General features: G+C 34.1%; 3 protein-coding genes across 7 annotated transcripts; all 3 read left to right on the forward strand.

The window, feature by feature from the left end:
• Positions 1-3,082, forward strand: LOC133671538 (uncharacterized). 3 transcript variants are annotated; one of them, XM_062092307.1, is made up of 3 exons: positions 1-147; positions 726-850; positions 1,810-3,082. In XM_062092307.1, the coding sequence occupies exon 3, from the start codon at positions 1,872-1,874 to the stop codon at positions 2,673-2,675; it is 804 nt and encodes a 267-aa protein (XP_061948291.1). In that variant the 5' UTR covers positions 1-147; positions 726-850; positions 1,810-1,871; the 3' UTR covers positions 2,676-3,082. The 3 variants fall into 3 exon arrangements, with proteins under 3 accessions (XP_061948291.1, XP_061948289.1, XP_061948292.1); XM_062092308.1 differs by having other exon boundaries at positions 5-147; positions 733-850; XM_062092305.1 differs by lacking the exon at positions 726-850.
• A 618-nt stretch (positions 3,083-3,700) lies between these two features.
• On the forward strand, positions 3,701-8,040 carry LOC133671520 (uncharacterized). Its single transcript, XM_062092288.1, has 6 exons — positions 3,701-4,077; positions 5,508-5,657; positions 6,428-6,686; positions 6,768-6,986; positions 7,095-7,237; positions 7,508-8,040. The coding sequence occupies exons 1-6, from the start codon at positions 3,781-3,783 to the stop codon at positions 7,811-7,813; spliced, it is 1,374 nt and encodes a 457-aa protein (XP_061948272.1). The 5' UTR covers positions 3,701-3,780; the 3' UTR covers positions 7,814-8,040.
• Positions 8,041-13,452: 5,412 nt separating this feature from the next.
• LOC133671487 (uncharacterized) lies at positions 13,453-17,594 on the forward strand. 3 transcript variants are annotated; one of them, XM_062092253.1, is made up of 4 exons: positions 13,453-13,675; positions 13,775-13,865; positions 14,853-14,916; positions 15,034-17,594. In XM_062092253.1, the coding sequence occupies exon 4, from the start codon at positions 15,080-15,082 to the stop codon at positions 17,228-17,230; it is 2,151 nt and encodes a 716-aa protein (XP_061948237.1). In that variant the 5' UTR covers positions 13,453-13,675; positions 13,775-13,865; positions 14,853-14,916; positions 15,034-15,079; the 3' UTR covers positions 17,231-17,594. The 3 variants fall into 3 exon arrangements, with proteins under 3 accessions (XP_061948237.1, XP_061948236.1, XP_061948238.1); XM_062092252.1 differs by lacking the exon at positions 13,775-13,865; XM_062092254.1 differs by lacking the exons at positions 13,775-13,865; positions 14,853-14,916.
• The last annotated feature ends 749 nt before the right edge of the window (positions 17,595-18,343 follow it).

Raw genomic sequence — 18,343 nt, forward strand, 5'->3', positions numbered from 1 at the left:
CGCTTGGACCAGACAATTTCGAAAAGCCCCCCCAAGAAATTGTCTATAGCTTCATATCCTTAGAAGAAAACAGAGGGAGAAAGACATGGAGGGGAACCCCTCTTAATTTCTTTTCGTTCTCTGCTAAACCCCCTTCTTGATAAACTGGTAAGGCCATGTCATGAACTGTTTCTTTTCTTTTTCTTTTTACTGATTGGCATTGAAAGTTGTTAGCTTTGTATAATTATATGACGACATCGAGCTTGGATTTTCATGGATCGGTTTTTTTTTTTTTTTGTATGTTGACTGTTAGGAATGTTTCTTTAACAATAAAAAAGAAGTGGGCTTTGATTGTTTTCTCTCAAATTACTATTTGTTATTGAATTTTATGGTTTCTTGTTTGATTGTTTTCATGAATTTTCTTTGTTTAAATCCAAGAGTTTATTTCTTGTAATGATCATTGACTGTTTTTAGTTTTGTCTTTAGAATGTTTGTATGGTTAACGTTGCAGTTTCTGTAAGAATATTACAATTCTGGTACAGCTTTTGAATCTGATTGAGAGATTTTCTGGTGGTAACTGGTTTAAGCACATCAATCTTTAACTGGTTGATTTGATTTTTAGTTGATTTGGGTGATTTTGAGGTCGAGCTTGAGTCTCTGGAGGGAGTGTTTGATTTATTTCAGATTTTTGGTCTATTATTTCAGTGTAAATATCATTATTTGATGGGATTGTTCTTTTGGTAAAGATAACAGAAATAAACGCATGGTTTTGGGTCAAAAGGAGATGTTCCTGTGAGGGTGTTACTGCACATAAGCACGCATGCGTTCAAGTTAACATCCATAAGCAAGCTTGGATGCAAAATAAGGACAGGTGTGATAGAAAGTTGTCGCACATATTGAATTAGCTCTCTCTACGTTTGCATCCCTTGTACCACTGATGGAATATAAGATTTTGTATTTTCTACTCACTCCAGAAAACAAGTTTATGATCAATTTTCCCAACTAGTTGTTAATGCATCATTGTGATGTGACTTAATACGTTTATCAGTTATATGGTCAGTCAAGCAGAGATCAGAAGTATAGGGCATAGTTAGGGTAGCAAACATCTGTTTGGCATTAGAATTTGCAAATATGGATCTAGTTCAATTAATTGGTATTTGTCATTGTGTCACTATATGTTGTACAAACTTCTGCTTTGTTAACTGTAGCTCATAGCTAGCTAGTATTGCATGTGGAGAATGTAAATCGTTTTAAAGATGCAGCTTGCTCTAATAACATCAAGGGTTCTTTAACCAGTAAATTTATTTGTCTAAATGTAAAATAATGAATATCAGCATGTTTGCTAAGTAATCTATCCTGACATTTTGTTTATTGGAAAACATGCCCTTATATTGTTTGGTAATTTTAGCTTTTTCTTTCTACTTTGCATTTGGGATTACAAGTGATGGTGTTATAGCTAGAGGCTCTGACACCATGAAGTCGATTGTTTGGCATCTTTTTATTTTTTTCATTTTGGATTACCCTTCTTGATCATCTTAACCTGCTTCTTTCTAATAAGTTTTCCACCTTTTGGAGATAATAGTGTAGTCTGATGAAATGAAAATGTTCTGTTTTGACATACAGAATTAAACGCTGGATTACTCTATTATGCATAATTAGATTGCAGTGAAAAATTGAAAATGGATGCTAAACTGAACCTCAGCCTAAATTACAAGGAATTTAGTTTAATTCTCTTTCTAATTCTTATTTTTCCTGCCAAGTGAAATACTTGGAAATTTATTAGCAAGAGGAGACAATCCAGTGTGAAGTAATGGTTAATGTTACTTGTAGGTTTCAGCTTCTACAACCATTGAAAGTGATGATGTTTGCATAGTCATTTGTCTCCAATCAAAATGTGGAATTTTGCATCCAAGTGCCTAGCTGGAAGTGTTAGTTTGAACAACTCTCTAAAGCCAGCTCAAATTCCTTCAGAATACTCAGACGACGAGGCATCTTCTGTTGTAAGCAGAGAAGAAGGCCTAGAGTGTCCGATATGCTGGGAATCCTTCAACATTGTTGAAAATGTGCCTTATGTTTTATGGTGTGGCCATACTCTTTGCAAAAATTGCATCCTAGGGCTTCAATGGGCTGTTGTGAAATTCCCTACATTACCAATTCAGCTTCCTCTCTTTATTTCTTGTCCATGGTGCAATCTGTTATCGTTCCGCCTTGTTTATCGAGGGAACCTCAAATTCCCTCGCAAGAATTATTTTCTTCTTTGGATGGTTGAGAGCAAGAATGGTGATAGAGAGAAGTCTCATGGCACCTTCTGTGAAGATCAACAACCCCACTGGTCATCGGACAGTAATTTAGCCCTTGGAAATCAGGCAAGCCGTGGGAACATCAGGAGGGGACAATATGTTCATCATGCTGAACCATCAGAGGCAAACCATGATCATAATCATGTCAACAGTTACCTCAATGTGAGGAGAATACATTCCTCCCTTCAGAAGTCACTGGTTTTCTTCGTTCATCTGACAGCAAAGTTCCCATTGGTCATCATATTCCTTTTGATCATCTTATATGCAATACCTGCCAGTGCAGCCATTTTGGCCCTGTACATTCTTATCACTGTTTTGTTTGCTCTCCCATCATTTCTCATTCTGTACTTTGCTTATCCTAGTTTGGATTGGCTTGTCAGAGAAATCATCACTTGATATCCAAATTAGCGTCTTAGTCTGCAAGCATTATGAATAGAAGTTTGCTCCAAGAAAGCAGCACATCTCTATCTTGGTGCCGCGAGTTTGGTTATTCAATGACTATCCAGTCTCCAAGACTATTTTAATTCTTTGGGTATGAGGCTCCTCAATCCCACTATTCCTATATCGTCCTTGGTTAGAAGCTCGTCTGTGAATGTAGGATTTGGCTTGTCAGGGCTGGATGTTGTTTCTGGAGGTTTGTTGGTGATGATGGTCCTGCGAAAAATGGTCTCTTTGTGGATATGCAATGCTATTGTAAGTATCTGAAATATTAATCAAGCGAGGGCTATCACCCAAAAGCTTGATTTCTTGGTTGTGTGGAGACTGATGTTTTATAGAATCTTTATTATGGTTCTTTTGTGTCATGATGGATTTTGAAACAAAGCGACAAAAACCTGAGTTGTTTCATATTAATCTTCAGTGTTTAATACTATTTCAATTGAATTCTTTTTTATATATATTTGAAGCTCTTCTGGGAATACAATTGAAATAGGTTCTTATTCATTTCCCGGATGATACTTCTGAACAGACTTTAAGTTTTGTTTGCAGAGGACGGGTTCAAATCTTTATTCAAAACCGACTCTTTAAACGCTTGAGACGAAACAAAACTCAATTATAATTAGACAGTGCAAACATATATACAATGAAATCGCCAACTCTCTTAATTTTTTTTTAATGTGATTGTAATTGTAATTGTAATTAGACATTGATGTATCTTCTTAGCCAATAAATTCAATTATGATTTAAGGGTTCGTGGAGTTAATATTTTGTTTGTTTTTATATTTTAAAAATATTTTTTTATTTGAAATTAATTTATTTTAATATATTTTTTCAAAAAAAAAACATATTATAAATCAACCAGTAATTTCCATTCCATTGCCCCTTTTTTCCCCGCCCACAATAAATTTCTAGAAAAATACATGTAGGAAAATCTAACACGTGTCGCAAACATAGCGGGGGAAATTCCAGCTCTGGATTCTGTTAACGCTATGGACAGTGGACACCCCCTACAACCTTTTGAAACATCTATGCTCTGGTAAAATCTGACACCGTTTCAAGAAAAATGGTGGCAGCCATTACCATTTCTTGCCCAAAATCCAGAGTCCTACAGAATCCAACCACTTTAAAAGACTCAAGTTCTAGTTTTTTTGGTGGGTCCTTGAAGGGTGTTCCTTTTCAGTTAAAACCAAGAAACAAGAGACCAGACAGCTTCAGCTTGGTGGTTGCTGCTGCAAGTAACACCCCTACCACAACTAGCACTAGCAGCGGCGGTGGTGGTGGTGGCAGGTTTTACCTAAACTTTACTGGGTTTCCTTTCCCTCTTGGTCCTTTTCTTAATAGGCGCACTATAAGGACTGAGGTAACTTTCTTTATCTTCAACTTGGCCTCAATAAAATTTAATGATCGGTAACTTTGGTTGCTAAGGATTTTGATCAAGAATAATGCTTAATTTTCCTTTGCTATGCATATTTACAAACTTGTCTGTCTTCAGGTTTTATCCCTCGCAGTCTCTTGTATTTGGCATCTTATAGACTTTATGTACACCTATTAGGAGAGATAAATTACATCATAATGTCACTGTTTGTTTTATAATCTGGTTTCTGCTCTTTAATTGTTGATGTGCAAATGAGTGGAGGTTGATGTTTTTGCTTGCATGAAGGGCTTATATTTCATGCTGCATTGTTGTACACATTGCTAACTTTAATCAGGTGAAGCATCATTCTAGAAGGTGTTCTGTCTGTGATAAAAATTATGATAGGGCTTTTTTTTTTCATATTTGCTGTGTTTCAAGTTTTTACACTAACAAAAACTTGTGAAGTAGAAGGAGTAGATTGGAAACTTCTTCTCAGTTAATATGTTCTCCCAATATTGAATGTTTTCTTAAGGAAAATATAAGGACTCTTGATCTATGAGGTCTCCTACATATGTCTTTTAGATGAAGAAATAAAAGACATTTTAATCGTCTACTGAATTCGATGCTTTATAAAGTAAGCTGTTTCAATTTCAATTTGTGGTTGAAGATACTACTTCTTCGCATACCATTAGAAAATCATGAAAGCTCTTCAATAATATACTTCGAAAATGTTGTGTTTGAAACACCCAGAACAATGGCAGCATAAAAAGCTTCCAAACAAGGATGCTTTTTCAGCACTTCTTTTTCCCTTGTAGAGCCTTTGGGTTCTATCTACGTTGTGGTCTCCAAGAACCCTATAACGGTTTGCCTTATTCTCTAAAAAAAACTTAATATAAAATCAGACACCTGAAATCACTTTATACTGTCCTCAAGGAACTGAAATACAAATAAAATTTCCTGAATTTCTATATTGTGCATTTGGAATTGGAAACCAATAACTTATTGGATAGTGCAATTTAGATCACCAAACCCCTGAATGCTGGAGCTCCTTTCCATGGCTGAATATGAATTATGAGACCAAAGAAGTAAGCCTAAAAGATGGATATATAGGTAAAGTAAAATGTTCTGTTTTATTGTTATATGTCTCGTTAAACTGGGAAGCAACTCTGGATGAATTGGTGGAGCAGAACTTCCTTCATAGTGAGGTCCTCATTTCAAACCCCACTTGATGAAATTCTATCAGTATGGGAAAAAGAAATGGTCTTTAGCTCGTATTAAAATTGTCCAGAAAATAGAGCAAGAGTTGTATTTGATATGCATGGGAAACATAAGTATTGTAAAAGACACAATTCTTTTGTATGCTAATGTAAGCTGTAGCTAGAAGGTCTGTTCATTACACTAAGTGTTCCCCCCTTTTCTTCTGTTTTATGCCTTAGGCTGTGAAGAGTTGTATATGGCTATTCGAACAAGAACAAGCATTAGGTTTCAGCAGTGTATCAACAAACATTCGAATGACAGTCATCAAACTCAAATCTGGAGGATTATGGGTCCACGCACCCATTGCTCCAACAGAGGAGTGTATTCAGGTTATACCTTGTGTACCTTTTTTTACTCTTTAACTAGATACTGTCAGTCTTATTTTGTTGCATGTAGGATTTGAGTGTATGTGGATTTTAGTTTGTTTCTGTAACGCAAGAAATGTATTTTTGTTACTTTATTTTTTATGCTCATTATTGCAAGTTCATTCAAGGACAGTGCCATGTGCCATTGATTGCATCTTCAAGTCTGGTATTGGGTTACCCACTATTAGGGGCAAAACTGATCTGTCTTTCTAGGACTATCCAATAAAACCACTTTTACTCGTACATAGCAAACCAAAATGGCTTACCATTGCCTTAAGTTATAATTTTTTTTTATCAACTATACAGTTGTATATGATATATGTAGGAAGTAGGAGGTGCAAAAATATTAGAATTAGCTATTGGTCCTCACTTCTATTCCAGATGAACCTGTTGCAGGAGATCTGATCTTTGCTTGCTTTTCCTACATGAAAACCAGCTGTTGGATGCTAGTTCATGTCAAGACATTGATTTCTTGACAGTAGGAAATTACATCGTTGTGAAAGGAAGTGCTTCTATTTCCTTCCTCAAAATTCAAAATTCAAAATAAAAGAAAAATGGCGATATGTGCTCCTAAAACCTCAGAATTTGTCACTATTAAATTGTCTTCACGCTTGATGGAAATAAGAAACAACTGAAGGGAAGTCATTTATGTCTAATAGTCATATATTTGGTTATTTAATGTATCCCCTTAAGCAAAATTAGCCACATTTTGATGGGAGGTCTTACTCTGCCAGCTTTTGAAGGAGTTGGGAGCTCCAGTCGAATACATTGTCCTGCCTACATTTGCTTATGAACATAAAATCTTTGTTGGCCCATTTTCGAGAAAATTTCCACGGGCCCAAATATGGGTGGCACCAAGGCAGTGGAGCTGGCCCCTGAATTTGCCACTTGAGTTCTTCGGAATTTTTCGTGCCAAAACCTTGACGGATGAGGATATGTCTACCCCTTGGGCTGATGAGATTGAACAAAAAGTCCTAAGCTCGCCCGAAGTTGGTAATGTTGATTGCACATGCAATGAATTAAACTTCATTTAACGAATCACGATTCGAACAAATTTGTTGTGTATTATCTCAGGAATTGGACCGTATGTCGAGGTAGCTTTCTATCACAAGCGTTCAAGATCACTACTGGTAACAGATGCTGTGATTTTTGTGCCAAGAATGCCACCTGAATGCATTGGCAAAGAATCCTTGCTAGCATCAGCAAAGAATGGCTTGGCTGTAAAAATTCTTAGTAAAGGGAAGGAAGTCCCTCAGGAACCAGTTGTTGATAACCAGATGAGCCGGCAAAAAGGTTAGTATTTGAATCCCACTTCCAATAAGGGAAACCGAATATGGTGTTGCATGCAGTTTGAGGGTGAGAGTGTGTATGCATCACATTGAAATCAAGTTCTTGGTGCAGGTTGGGAAAGAATGGTCCTCCAGATCTTGTTTCTTGGTCCTTCTAATCTATTGGAACCTAATGCTAGCTTTGCTCAGATGTCACAAAAGTTGATTGTTTCACCCATTGTGAAGACTTTGGTCTTCAGCAAAGTTCCCGAAAAGGTAAAGAAACGACTATGATGCAATATTAGAGCTGTTATAGCTGGGCTAAGATGATTCTGTAGGCCTAAAAAGTGAACAACAACAGACCATCATCTGTCTGGTTATGGTATACCACGATTAGTACTATCCAACCAAAGAATAAACATGTGATGAAATTCATTTGAATTATCAACCTTCCAGAGCAAGTAAAGTCCGCACAAGTGTTTTCAATTTCAGTACGTTCAGCTTTGTTCTAAAATATGACCATTCTCGTGCTTGTTAATACTGCAGGTCAGGGATTGGATTGATAGTATTGTCCGAGACTGGAAATTCAAGAGGATAATTCCTGCTCATTTTGCTGCTCCAATAAACGCAGGTAGGTCTGAATTTTTAGCTGCATTTGCATTCCTGGATGACCTCTTGGGAGAGCGTTATGTTACTCGGCCTTCACTTTCTCTTCTATTTACATCAATTATGGGCAAGGCAGCCAGTTACTTCCCACCAGATGACATGAAGACCTTATCATCTCTTGATCAGTTTTTAGTCTCAGTGGGAGCAGTGAAGAAGACTGTCTCAGGCAGGAAGAAAACTGCTTGAAATATAAATTTAGCCAATCAGTTTCACCACCTTAAATTCACTTACATGTATATCAAGTTCTCAATAAATTATCTGTCCTAGAATCCTAATAGAGTAACAAAATATATGGTTTTGATGTCCCTAGTTGCAGATGTTTTAAATGATACGATATTCAAAAGGATCAATTGTAGAAATAGCCTTGTTCTGCGAGTACTTCGTTATTAAAAGCAGATTATGCCTCCATCAAACAGGTTCTATTTGTTATCTATATCTTTAACTTGCCATTTAAGCAATTAATGAGTAAAAATTGTAGTCACAGTAATTCCTAAAAGTCTCCTCGGTTAATGATTGTGCTTCCTCTCTTGTGGGTACTTGTTTTTATGTTACAATTTATTTTTCAAAGTGTTTTTTTTAAAAAAAAAATATTAAATTGATACCTATTCTAGAAATATTTTGATGTATTAATATCAAAAATATAAAAAAAATCTGAAACAAACATATATTACCAAACACATGAAATTTAAATTGACTCCCAGAGAAAATGCGAAGTTTTGCTGGTTCGATACTCTAAACCAGGCTTAGCATCTTCTCATGTTAGTGACAATAACACGACTGAGAAATGATCAATTACCAAATCATTAAGAAATTCGGAGGATGAGAGTGAGTTTCCTACCAAGACAAATGTTCATGGAATAACCAAGAATGCAAACTCCCTCCTTAAGGAACAAAATTTGCATCTTCCTTGAACTTGCCTGTTCGCACTGTTTCTATCCTTCATTTCTAGTGAAAGGAGCTCCTAAGCAATTTATATGTTATCCATTTAGAAGCTTCGTGTGTGTCAATCACTTGCATCTTCCGCAAAGGTGGAAATTACTTGTCGGGGAATCAATCTTTCATGTTCCTGAAAATTAATAGCCTTGCCTTGCCTTGAATGGCCTTCTACCACACCTTTGGGGTCATATATTAAAAGCTCGGGCCTCCTAGAATTGAAGTTCGTAAACAACCATTAACCCTTTTCTAAGTTCTAGCTACTTAACATGTTGAATTTTAAGTATAAACATCTAATAATATATTTCCATGGGTCCAGCATTCAAGGACGATGACTCGATGAACAACTTTGACAACAAAATCGTGCCGGTTCTGGAGAGGAAATGCCCGCTCTTGTGCATGGATTCCTGGCACTTGTTCAACCAGAAAATCAAATATGGAAATGGAATGGAGCACTGTTTATCATAAATACTTGAAAACCTATATTCTGGTTGGAGGGTCACCCTCTCCTCAACTAAAAACAAGACCACACCAGCTGTGTTGAAATTTCATTCTCAGCAGGCTTGAGTATACACGCTCGTGCAAACCACTCATTGATAAACGTATAAACAAACAGAGAATTGTTTTCCATTTCCGTGGGGCACAGAACTTTTCAGAGAGTAACTTGTCTTCGAGATAAACACCGCAGCAATAAAAGAAGATGCTGGCTAGCTAGATAGATGTTGAAAGTTAAAACATGGGTGTCATGGACCATGAGAGAGCTAGAGAGAATCCAAAGAGACTTTTACTATTACTCAATTGTCTCTTTCCTCTTTTTTCTTCCATTTGGGTCATGACTTTGACAGAAACTTTAGGGCATGCCTCCATGGACTGATGCAACCATCTTCTTTTCATACTTTATGCTTCTTAGAGAACGTTCAAGCAACATTACTTTTCCCCACGAAGTAAGGCTAGCTACGAGGGGCTTTATCTTGGAAAAGCCATTTGTCCAGCCTTTAAGTCTGTGAAATATCAGGCATAAAGCACTGCAGATTTTTATTATTTCTATTCTTTTTGAGCGTGAAAAACAGCAGCAAGCCAAAAAAACTTGCCACCGAATTAGCTAGGCATTGTATGAATCAGAACTTACTGTAGATTGATTAAGGGAGATTACAATGGCAATAAAAATATTTTTTATTTAAAAATATATTCAAATATTATATTTTTTATTTTAAAAAAATTATATTTGATATTACAATATTAAAACGATTCAATAATTTAAAATATTAATTGTTATAAAATAATATAAATCATATCTTAAACTTTACCTAATAGCTTAAACTTTTGAGTTGAATTAATTTTTTTACATGATATTAAAGTCTTTATAACCAAGCGACCACGAGTTTAAATCTTACAATCCTCATTTATATGATAAAAATTTGGCACAAAATACGTAATATAAACCCTTACAACTTTCAAATTTAAAGGACTGACTTTCACTTGATAGGATGTATTAGAAAATAATATAAATTATTTCTTAAAACCTTACCTAACAACTTAGCTTTTCAGTGAAATTGATTTCTAGGAGTTAATTTTTTAAAATAATAAATAAAATTTTCATAAAATACTGTTTAAAACTAAATTTCAAACTTCTACAGTTTACTTTATAGAAGTATAATAATTAATTTACGGTGCATAGGATACCTGCCATCATGAAATCTTAATTGTCATGCAAACCAAATCATATAGGCACCCACCATTTCTGCTGATCAATTCATGCATAATCAATCATAATCATAACCAGACCTTTCTATTTGCATCTTCACAAATCTTGATGTAATGATGACGTCGACAAGACACAAAGTATATAAATAGGAATTAAGCTCAACTAATTCCTACACTAAACCACTGTAGGTTTCACGAATAATTAATCTTAAATTCCAAACTGATATTACAAGGCAGTGTTTCTGTTTAATTAGGTTTGGTAGGGAATAATATAAATAATTTGTTTTTTGATATAATATCAGAGTCTTGATTACCAAATAGTCATGGTTTGTTACAGAATAATATAAATCATATCTTGAGATAGTTCTTTAACAGTGTTTTCACGATACTAAAAGTATTTTTGTTTCAAATTGAAAAAATTTTGTGTTTTTAAATTATTTTAATATATTGATGTTAAAAATAATATTTTTAAAAAAAAAACTTGCAAAAAATAAAAAATAATCACAACAAAAACACAAACACTAACCAATTACACAGGTCAAACTTCTTTCAATTTTGTGTATGTTTCTATGTGACTTTGATTTCATTTTAAATTGTAAATTGTGTTCCGTTAAATTTTAATTTTTTTTATGTTATTAGATTGATTTAACACGTAGATGTGAAAATAATTTTTTAAAAATAAAAAATATTATTTTATTACATTTCTAATTTTAAAAAAAATCGGTAGAACAACCACCTATGCACATTTTTTCAACATTTGGTAGCCAAAGCAGAAGTTGCTCATTTTGTGATTTGGGCAGTGGCCCACATGGGCGTGGCACTGCTCCTTCAAAGCTATCCTTTCCCACATATAAAAAAAAGAAGGATTAAAAAACTGGAAGCATATCTCACAGAATCCAAGTCTGAGAAGTGATTAAGAAATGATATTAACTGATGGAAGGAACCATTTAAAAAAGTCAACAATATCTTTACAACCGACCAACCCAAAATAAACTGTAGATTATCCAATGTCTGCTGATTCCCATTCTTTTAATATGGAAAATTAAATCTTCTCTGTGTATAATATAGAATATGTTTGGCAGTAGAGTATCAGTTGCCTTTTAAATAATTTTTCGTGTTGAAATACATGTTAATGATGTTTTTTTTTTTTTTAAAAAAATTATTTTTGACATCAGCATATCAAAACGATCCAAAATATATAAATCATATTAAATTTTAGTAAAAATAATTAAATTTTTTGAGCACGCGGTTTGCACGTATTCCCAAATGGTTTTATAGTCTATAAAATATTAATAACCCACTTTTTTTATAATTATAAAAAACCTTCTATATTTTGATTGTTTTTTTCTTGTTTTTAATTTAAGAATTAAAAATTAAAATTTACTTATATAATTAACGAGAAAAATCAAATTAAATTAAAAAAACATGTTTGTCCTCGTATATAATAAATATAAATCTGCATAATTTTTTACAACCCTGTTTCTCTTTCCCAAATGTGATTTCTTTTTCTTTTCTCCTTTTCTAGAAAACCTCTTGAAAATTAAGGATGAAAACCTCTTTGTTGGTATTATTTTTTTAAACTCAATGTTGAAAATTAGGGATGAAAAAAATTACAACAAAAGACATAAAAAAATTATATTATTGTTTCAATGAAATGTGCTTGTTGTCAAATAGATTATTTTCCATGCTATGTTGTAGATTGGATTATTTTTTATTATATAAAAAAAATATTAAGATGTTGTTAGTGTATTTTTTAATAGAAAAATTTTAAAAAACTATACGGAGATTGATATAATGTGACCTAATCAATTCAAAAAATCCAAAGAAAATCTAAATAATTAATAAAAATATAGTTTGATTGAAAAAATCAAGATGACATCTTTTTCTAAATATCAAAATGATAACATATTAAATCGACTTGAATTAATTTAGGTTAACTTACCAAATTTGTTATCTAATTTATGAGATTTTTGAAAATCCTATAGAAAATTATAAAAAAAATATTAAATTCAATTATCAGTAAATCCAATATTAAAAGACTAAAAATTATTTAAAATTAAAAGAAAAAACCCTAAAGAAGGGGTGGAATGTCTCAATCTTAGAAAAAAAGGCATTCTTTAAATTAGAGATGACAGAAAAATTTACATAAATAATATTCCAATACTATTCTCACAGAAACAGAGGTGTCAAACTTTGAAAATTTTACTATTATAATCTAAAATATTAAAATAGATTGCAAAATATCAAAAATGAGAATTAAATATAATATACTTTAAAACGATTAATTATTTTAAGAATTACTTAAAACGAGGTCAATGTTCGCCAAGAAGGTATATATAATTCTCCTCTTTTCTTAAAAAAAAATATAAAATTAAATGGTTCCACCGAAAAAAGAAAATGAAAAAAATAAAGCGTGTCTTGAGAATACTCTTTAAGATATTAGTTGTAGTAATTAATTTTAATTAAATATGGCAACAATTAAGAAAATTCAATTTTCAAATTTTATATGTCTACTTGAAAATTACTAGCTCAATGCTTTTTTTTAAAAAATAATTGGTAACCGGTTCCAAACGTTTGAAATTTAAATTATTGAGTTATTAACAATCAATTTCTTAAGAAATTAATGTATCTAAATAACATTTAATTATTGTGTTGAGAATAAAAAATACTAAGGCACCTATGAGAATAAATAAAACATGTATATTTTTTATAAAAATTTATTTTAAAAACATATTTATTTTTTGTTTGGTATTTTTTTCAACCAAATATATATATATATATATATATATATATATATATATATATATTTCATAATAATAACCTAAGAACACTTGTTGGCGAAACCTTAAAAAATAAAACCACAAGAACCTATAAATTTATAAAGTAATCTGAAAAATCATATTTTATTTTCAAAATAGTTTTCAATATTAAATTCCATCATTTAATATAATATGAAATTCCATTTTAATTATGAGAAACGTGATTAATTTAGGCCTAATTTCCATTGATACAATAAATTCAACAATTTTTCCAAATTAACCACCAAAATAAGTTAGTAAATCCTCCCAAAAACTCCATCTTTGACTTTGGCTAGTTCTAGAAGTAAAATCAAAACCCAAAAAAGAAAAAAGGCACAGGCAAAGGCAAAGGCAAAGGGCAGTATAATTATAATATAGTGCAACACGCATCTCTCCCTCTCTCCTTGACATGTAAAAATATAGTGGCAACAACCGCATAATATTGCAGACAGAGAGAAGAAACCTTAGCCCACCAATACGAAATACCAAAACCTGAAAACGAAACATAGTTGCTTGCATGATCTCTCAACCCTAAATCATTAAAGAAAAAAAACTGACCAAATTCTCATTTCACTTGCATTTCCCTTGTTTTATATACAGTTTCTCTCAACAGGTATGTAAAAAAAAAACAACTATCTTCCCTTTTTGTTACGTTTCTTTATTTAAGCTTTTCGTATTGCTTTGGTTTCTATACTAAAGTTCCTTTTTTTAGACAAATTCGAGATGGGATTTTGTTTTGCAAAAATGGGTTCCTTTGGAAATGGTGTTTTGATCATGGGTTTTTGAGAAAAAACCTGTCCTTGGTGCGTTTCTGTTCTTATTTTCTCTCTTTTATTTGTGTCTTCTGTTACAAAAATCCTGCTTTAATGTAGGGTTTTTATTTTCTCGTTTTTTTTAGTTTAGTGAATTATTAGAACTTTTAGGATTTTGGTGATATGTTGGTTGAGAGCTTCATTTGGATTTGATTGGTGTGTTATGGTTTGATTGCTCTTATTGTAATTCTCATCCTTGTTAATGTATGCGGTAAGAAATGAATAGAAATGCATGTTATATTGATATTGTTTCGTCTCCTTGTTAAACAGTTAGTGTGGCTATGAAAATAGCATGTTCAAGAATATTGTTGTTAGTAGGTTTGAGAAATTGAAAGATCTTAGTTTTAATGTATTTAACAGTTGTCAGTTAGTTTAAATGAATAAGAGAATCCATATGTGAGTATGCTTTTGGTGCTGTGGATGGTTTATTTTGGTTTCCAGGATGTCTGGAATAGCATAGTATTGAATTAGATTGATTTTGTGTTAAAATTCTCATTCTTGGATAATAAAGTGATTCCATTTATCTATTTTTTTATGTTCTTTATGTATATTGTTTTGCCTATTATGAGATTGTGTGGTGCTCTGCTATCTCATTTTAAGCTTTGGAAGTTCTTGATTACTCTGTTTGATCCAATCCTCCAAAAGATTCTATCCTTCAAAACAGTGTCAAAGTTGATTTCTTGTCCCTTTCGATTTCTTTACATCGTTTGGTATCTGATATGTAAAACAATTCAAACATAACCAATCGTAGCATGTTAATTGGTAGTATTTGAGCTTTTGAATTCTTTAAAGTTCAGAAAATAAAATAAGCGATATGTCTGTGGTTCTTCTGCTTATCTCTCTTGAAATTTGTAAAATCATTATTATATTACTCCTTATTGTTTCACTATTCATGTGGGATATTCATATCATTTTCTGTGGTTTACAAGAAATTTACATTGATCTCAAAACATAAATGGATTGTTGTTTACTTTCCAGGTTGAAGATTGAGATTTCTCTAGTCCAAAGTTTTTCACTCAGTGTGATATCAGATTAGATTTTTGTGAGTTCTCTTCCTGGTTATAATATTAGAATAAGATTTTGGATAATACCAGAATTTGTTCTCTCTAGATAATGCATTCAAACTATACCATCATAACTGGATGTTCTTTGTTGGCAGGGTTGCGTTTTCTATACTTTTGTTCTCTTCATCTTGTGTGTATCTTATGGCTGAGCCAAGCATCAGTCTAGCAGTGACCCCAACAATAGCTGAGGCAGATAGAGGTAATTCAAAAAGAAATTCTATGGGAAAATCAAGTTCATCGGATACAAGCAAGGAGATTCTTCCTCACTATCTTCGAGCTTCTACTGGTTCATGTCATGATTTCTGTAAATATGGGAGGAAACATGCATTTGAAGAGAAGGCAAGGTGTTCCTTTCCAAGAAGGATTATAAAGAAACTACCAGATGACCAAAGTTTGGCAGAGTCTCAGATAGAGGACTACAGTACATCAGTGGTTAAGGTCAAATCCAGTCCCAATTCCAAATCCCCCAGTGCTAATAGTCCTGAGATCATCAAGCGAGAAGTGTCAACCAAATCAATTGTCCGCCAAACTCCACTGTTCAAAGAAGTCCTGACTAAGAGGATGACGCCAACAGGTTTATTAGCAAGGTCTTTTGACAGCCAAAGTTCGATGTTAAGAGAAGCTCTGGCCAAGAAAGAATCATCAGCTGGATTACCTCTGGCAAAATCATTTGATGGCCAAAGTCCAGTTTCAAGAGAAGTTCTGGCCAAGAAAAAATCATCAGCTGGGTTACCTCTGACAAAATCATTTGACGGCCGAAGTCCAGTTTCAAGAGAAGTTCTGGCCAAGAAAAAATCTTCAGCTGGGTTACCTCTGACAAAATCTTTTGACGGCCAAAGTCCAGTTTCAAGTGAAGTTCTGTTCAAGAAAATGACATTGACACAGGAAGTGTCAACTAAATCAGCTGACAGCCAAGGTTCAGGGCCAAGTGAGGTTTGGATGAGGAAGAAGACATCAGCTGTGCGGAGGAAGGAGAATTCAAAAATCAAATCATCAACTAAATCGGATGGCGGCCAAGGTTCAGGGTCAAGTGAAATTTGGATGAAGAAAAAGACAACGGCTGTTGGGAGGAAGAAGGATTCAGAGGTCAATTCATCCCCAAGCATCTCCAAGCAGGATTTGGCATCATCTTCTGAAAAACCAGAGGTCTCTATGAAACAAGTGTTGTCGAAAGCAAAAGAAGTAAAATTATCTGCAAAATATGCTAGTACTTTGAATCCAAAATCATCTTCTCCTGATGCTTCAAGAGTTTTTGGTGCCAGAAGAAATGGTGACATCAAGATCAAACGGCGTACAGGGACCTCCAAAACAGTTGCAAAGAATTTACAAGCATCCCCAAGGGCTTCATTTTCTCCTAGAAGGTCAGTCAGTGGTGTTGCTAGAGGACTAGCATCCCCACGAGCTTCATTGTCCAGTAAACCTTCTCCTATTAGAATTGCATGCCTGAATGAAAAGAAGAATAGAAGCTTGAAACTCACGCCTCAGACTAAAGAAATTAATGCTAAGCAGCACAAGAATAAGAATTCCCATAAGAATGCCAATCCTGTTCGACCCGATAGCAAACTTAAAGAATCCAACGGTGACACGATCCAGGAGAAAACATTGTATGTCATCAAGGTGAAAGCTGACAACAAATATGTGGAGTCTGATCACAATGAGAATGTTTCTGTCGAGGCATCACCACCTCTGCTGTCTTCACTAAAGTCTCCATCCCTCCCAAAATCTATCTCCTCCATGTCCCATAGTGAAAAAGATGAAGAAGAGTCTGAGTATACTGTGACAGAAGCAGAAGATGACACTTCCTCTGAATACGATGAAACTGAGTGCATTGAAGAGACAGAGACTTTGGAAGCAGAACACAGAGGGAGGAATAGAAAGTCTGGGATGGTTCTTTCTGAGGACAAAGATGGCAACCCTGTGAAATTACGTTTCAGGAGGGGAAGGGTGATTGATATTCTGTCTGAGAACAATAGTCCAAGGAGGTTGAAGTTCAGGCGAGGAAGAGTGTTGGGGGATAACCAAAATCTCAAAGCTGATGGCCGAAGAAGCTTCAAGAGGAGAGGAGCTGATGGTGATGTGATTGACAGCAAACATGATTCAGGAAAATTTGTTTTGAGGCATCAAGATGTTCATGGAAAGAAAGATGCGCAGGGTCTGTTTAATAATGTCATAGAAGAAACAGCAAGCAAACTTGTAGAGACAAGGAAAAGTAAGGTTAAGGCCTTGGTGGGTGCTTTCGAGACGGTAATCTCCCTGCAAGATGGCAAACCCTCTGCAAATGCTGCTTCTTGAATTGGAAATGACTGCTAAACTAAAAATAAGAAAAAAATTTCTAAAAAGCAATTAAGTCTAAGTGAATGCTTGGTCATTAACAGTCCATTGGTTTTTCAAAGGATTGGTAGGAAAATAAAACCAAGCTTGCACTGATAAGTGTGGTTAACAAGTTTATGAGTTGTGGAAGTGTAAAAACGATTGCTCCGGTTGACATTAGATTGCTTGGATATAGAATTGGATGGAAAGTCCTATGAGTATTGATCTTGACATGCCTAATAGACAGAGTGTATGCATCTTCTTTTTTCAAATTTGTACCTAATATGATTGGATTCTATTTGTGAATGAAACAAGTATACTCGTGTAGTTTGACTTGCAAAAGAAAGCTGCGTGACATGATTTTTCTTTCTTCCATAATTTATCATGTGTGTTAAGCTTTCTCTTGTTAAATGTGATGTGTAATCTGTATTTTGTGGGATTTCATGTTTCTCTGTGATTGAATTCATCGTTAATCCGTTGCTTCCATTTGTTATTATGATGTGTTTACAGAGGGCAGACCAGATCCTTTTCCAAACTACTTCTGTGGAGTGATAATGTCTATAAACCTTGTGTGAACTTGCTTTTAGCCAGCATTAGAACAGTTGAAATTACAAACCCGAATCATCATGACGACCACTTGATTTGCATTATCCTTGAATCTCTTTTTCAAGCATGGAAGATCGTTGCTGTGCTTTTGCAACATTTTCTATGTTCATAAAATCCTGCTCAATACCAGCCTTTGATTTGCATTATCCTTGAATTTCTTTTGAATTTTTCATTAATGGGAGTGTTCTACTTCATATCAATTTAAAGAGCAGGGTGATGAGAATCCAGGAGATAATGAAATGGGGCCCCGGTTAAATATGCTGTGCCCATTTCGGCTGGTACACCCATAATTCCAGCAAGTGGTTGGCATGGCACATCTGCCTTTAGCAGGAGTCATCGAGCAAGAAGAAGGTTTTGTCCCAAAAGCCCTTCCCCTTGTCAGTCGGGCATTCACAAATGTCATTCTCATGACGCCGCTGCATGTCTTTCTTGTTGTCCTCTCAGAGAGCAGGCAGGGGCTCTATTTTGTGTAAACGAAAATGGTTTGCT

Source organism: Populus nigra, chromosome 13 (assembly GCF_951802175.1).
Source record: "Populus nigra chromosome 13, ddPopNigr1.1, whole genome shotgun sequence".
NCBI lineage: Eukaryota > Viridiplantae > Streptophyta > Magnoliopsida > Malpighiales > Salicaceae > Populus > Populus nigra.

What these genes read in the sequence shown, in the direction of transcription:
- LOC133671538 (XM_062092307.1), top strand. Translation starts at nt 1,872, where the DNA reads ATGTGGAATTTTGCATCCAAGTGCCTAGCTGGAAGTGTTAGTTTGAAC.
- LOC133671520 (XM_062092288.1), top strand. Translation starts at nt 3,781, where the DNA reads ATGGTGGCAGCCATTACCATTTCTTGCCCAAAATCCAGAGTCCTACAG. An exon ending in GGCGCACTATAAGGACTGAG is followed by an intron (nt 4,078 to 5,507) that starts GTAACTTTCTTT and finishes TTTATGCCTTAG; the next exon opens with GCTGTGAAGAGTTGTATATG. An exon ending in CCTAAGCTCGCCCGAAGTTG is followed by an intron (nt 6,687 to 6,767) that starts GTAATGTTGATT and finishes GTATTATCTCAG; the next exon opens with GAATTGGACCGTATGTCGAG.
- LOC133671487 (XM_062092253.1), top strand. Translation starts at nt 15,080, where the DNA reads ATGGCTGAGCCAAGCATCAGTCTAGCAGTGACCCCAACAATAGCTGAG.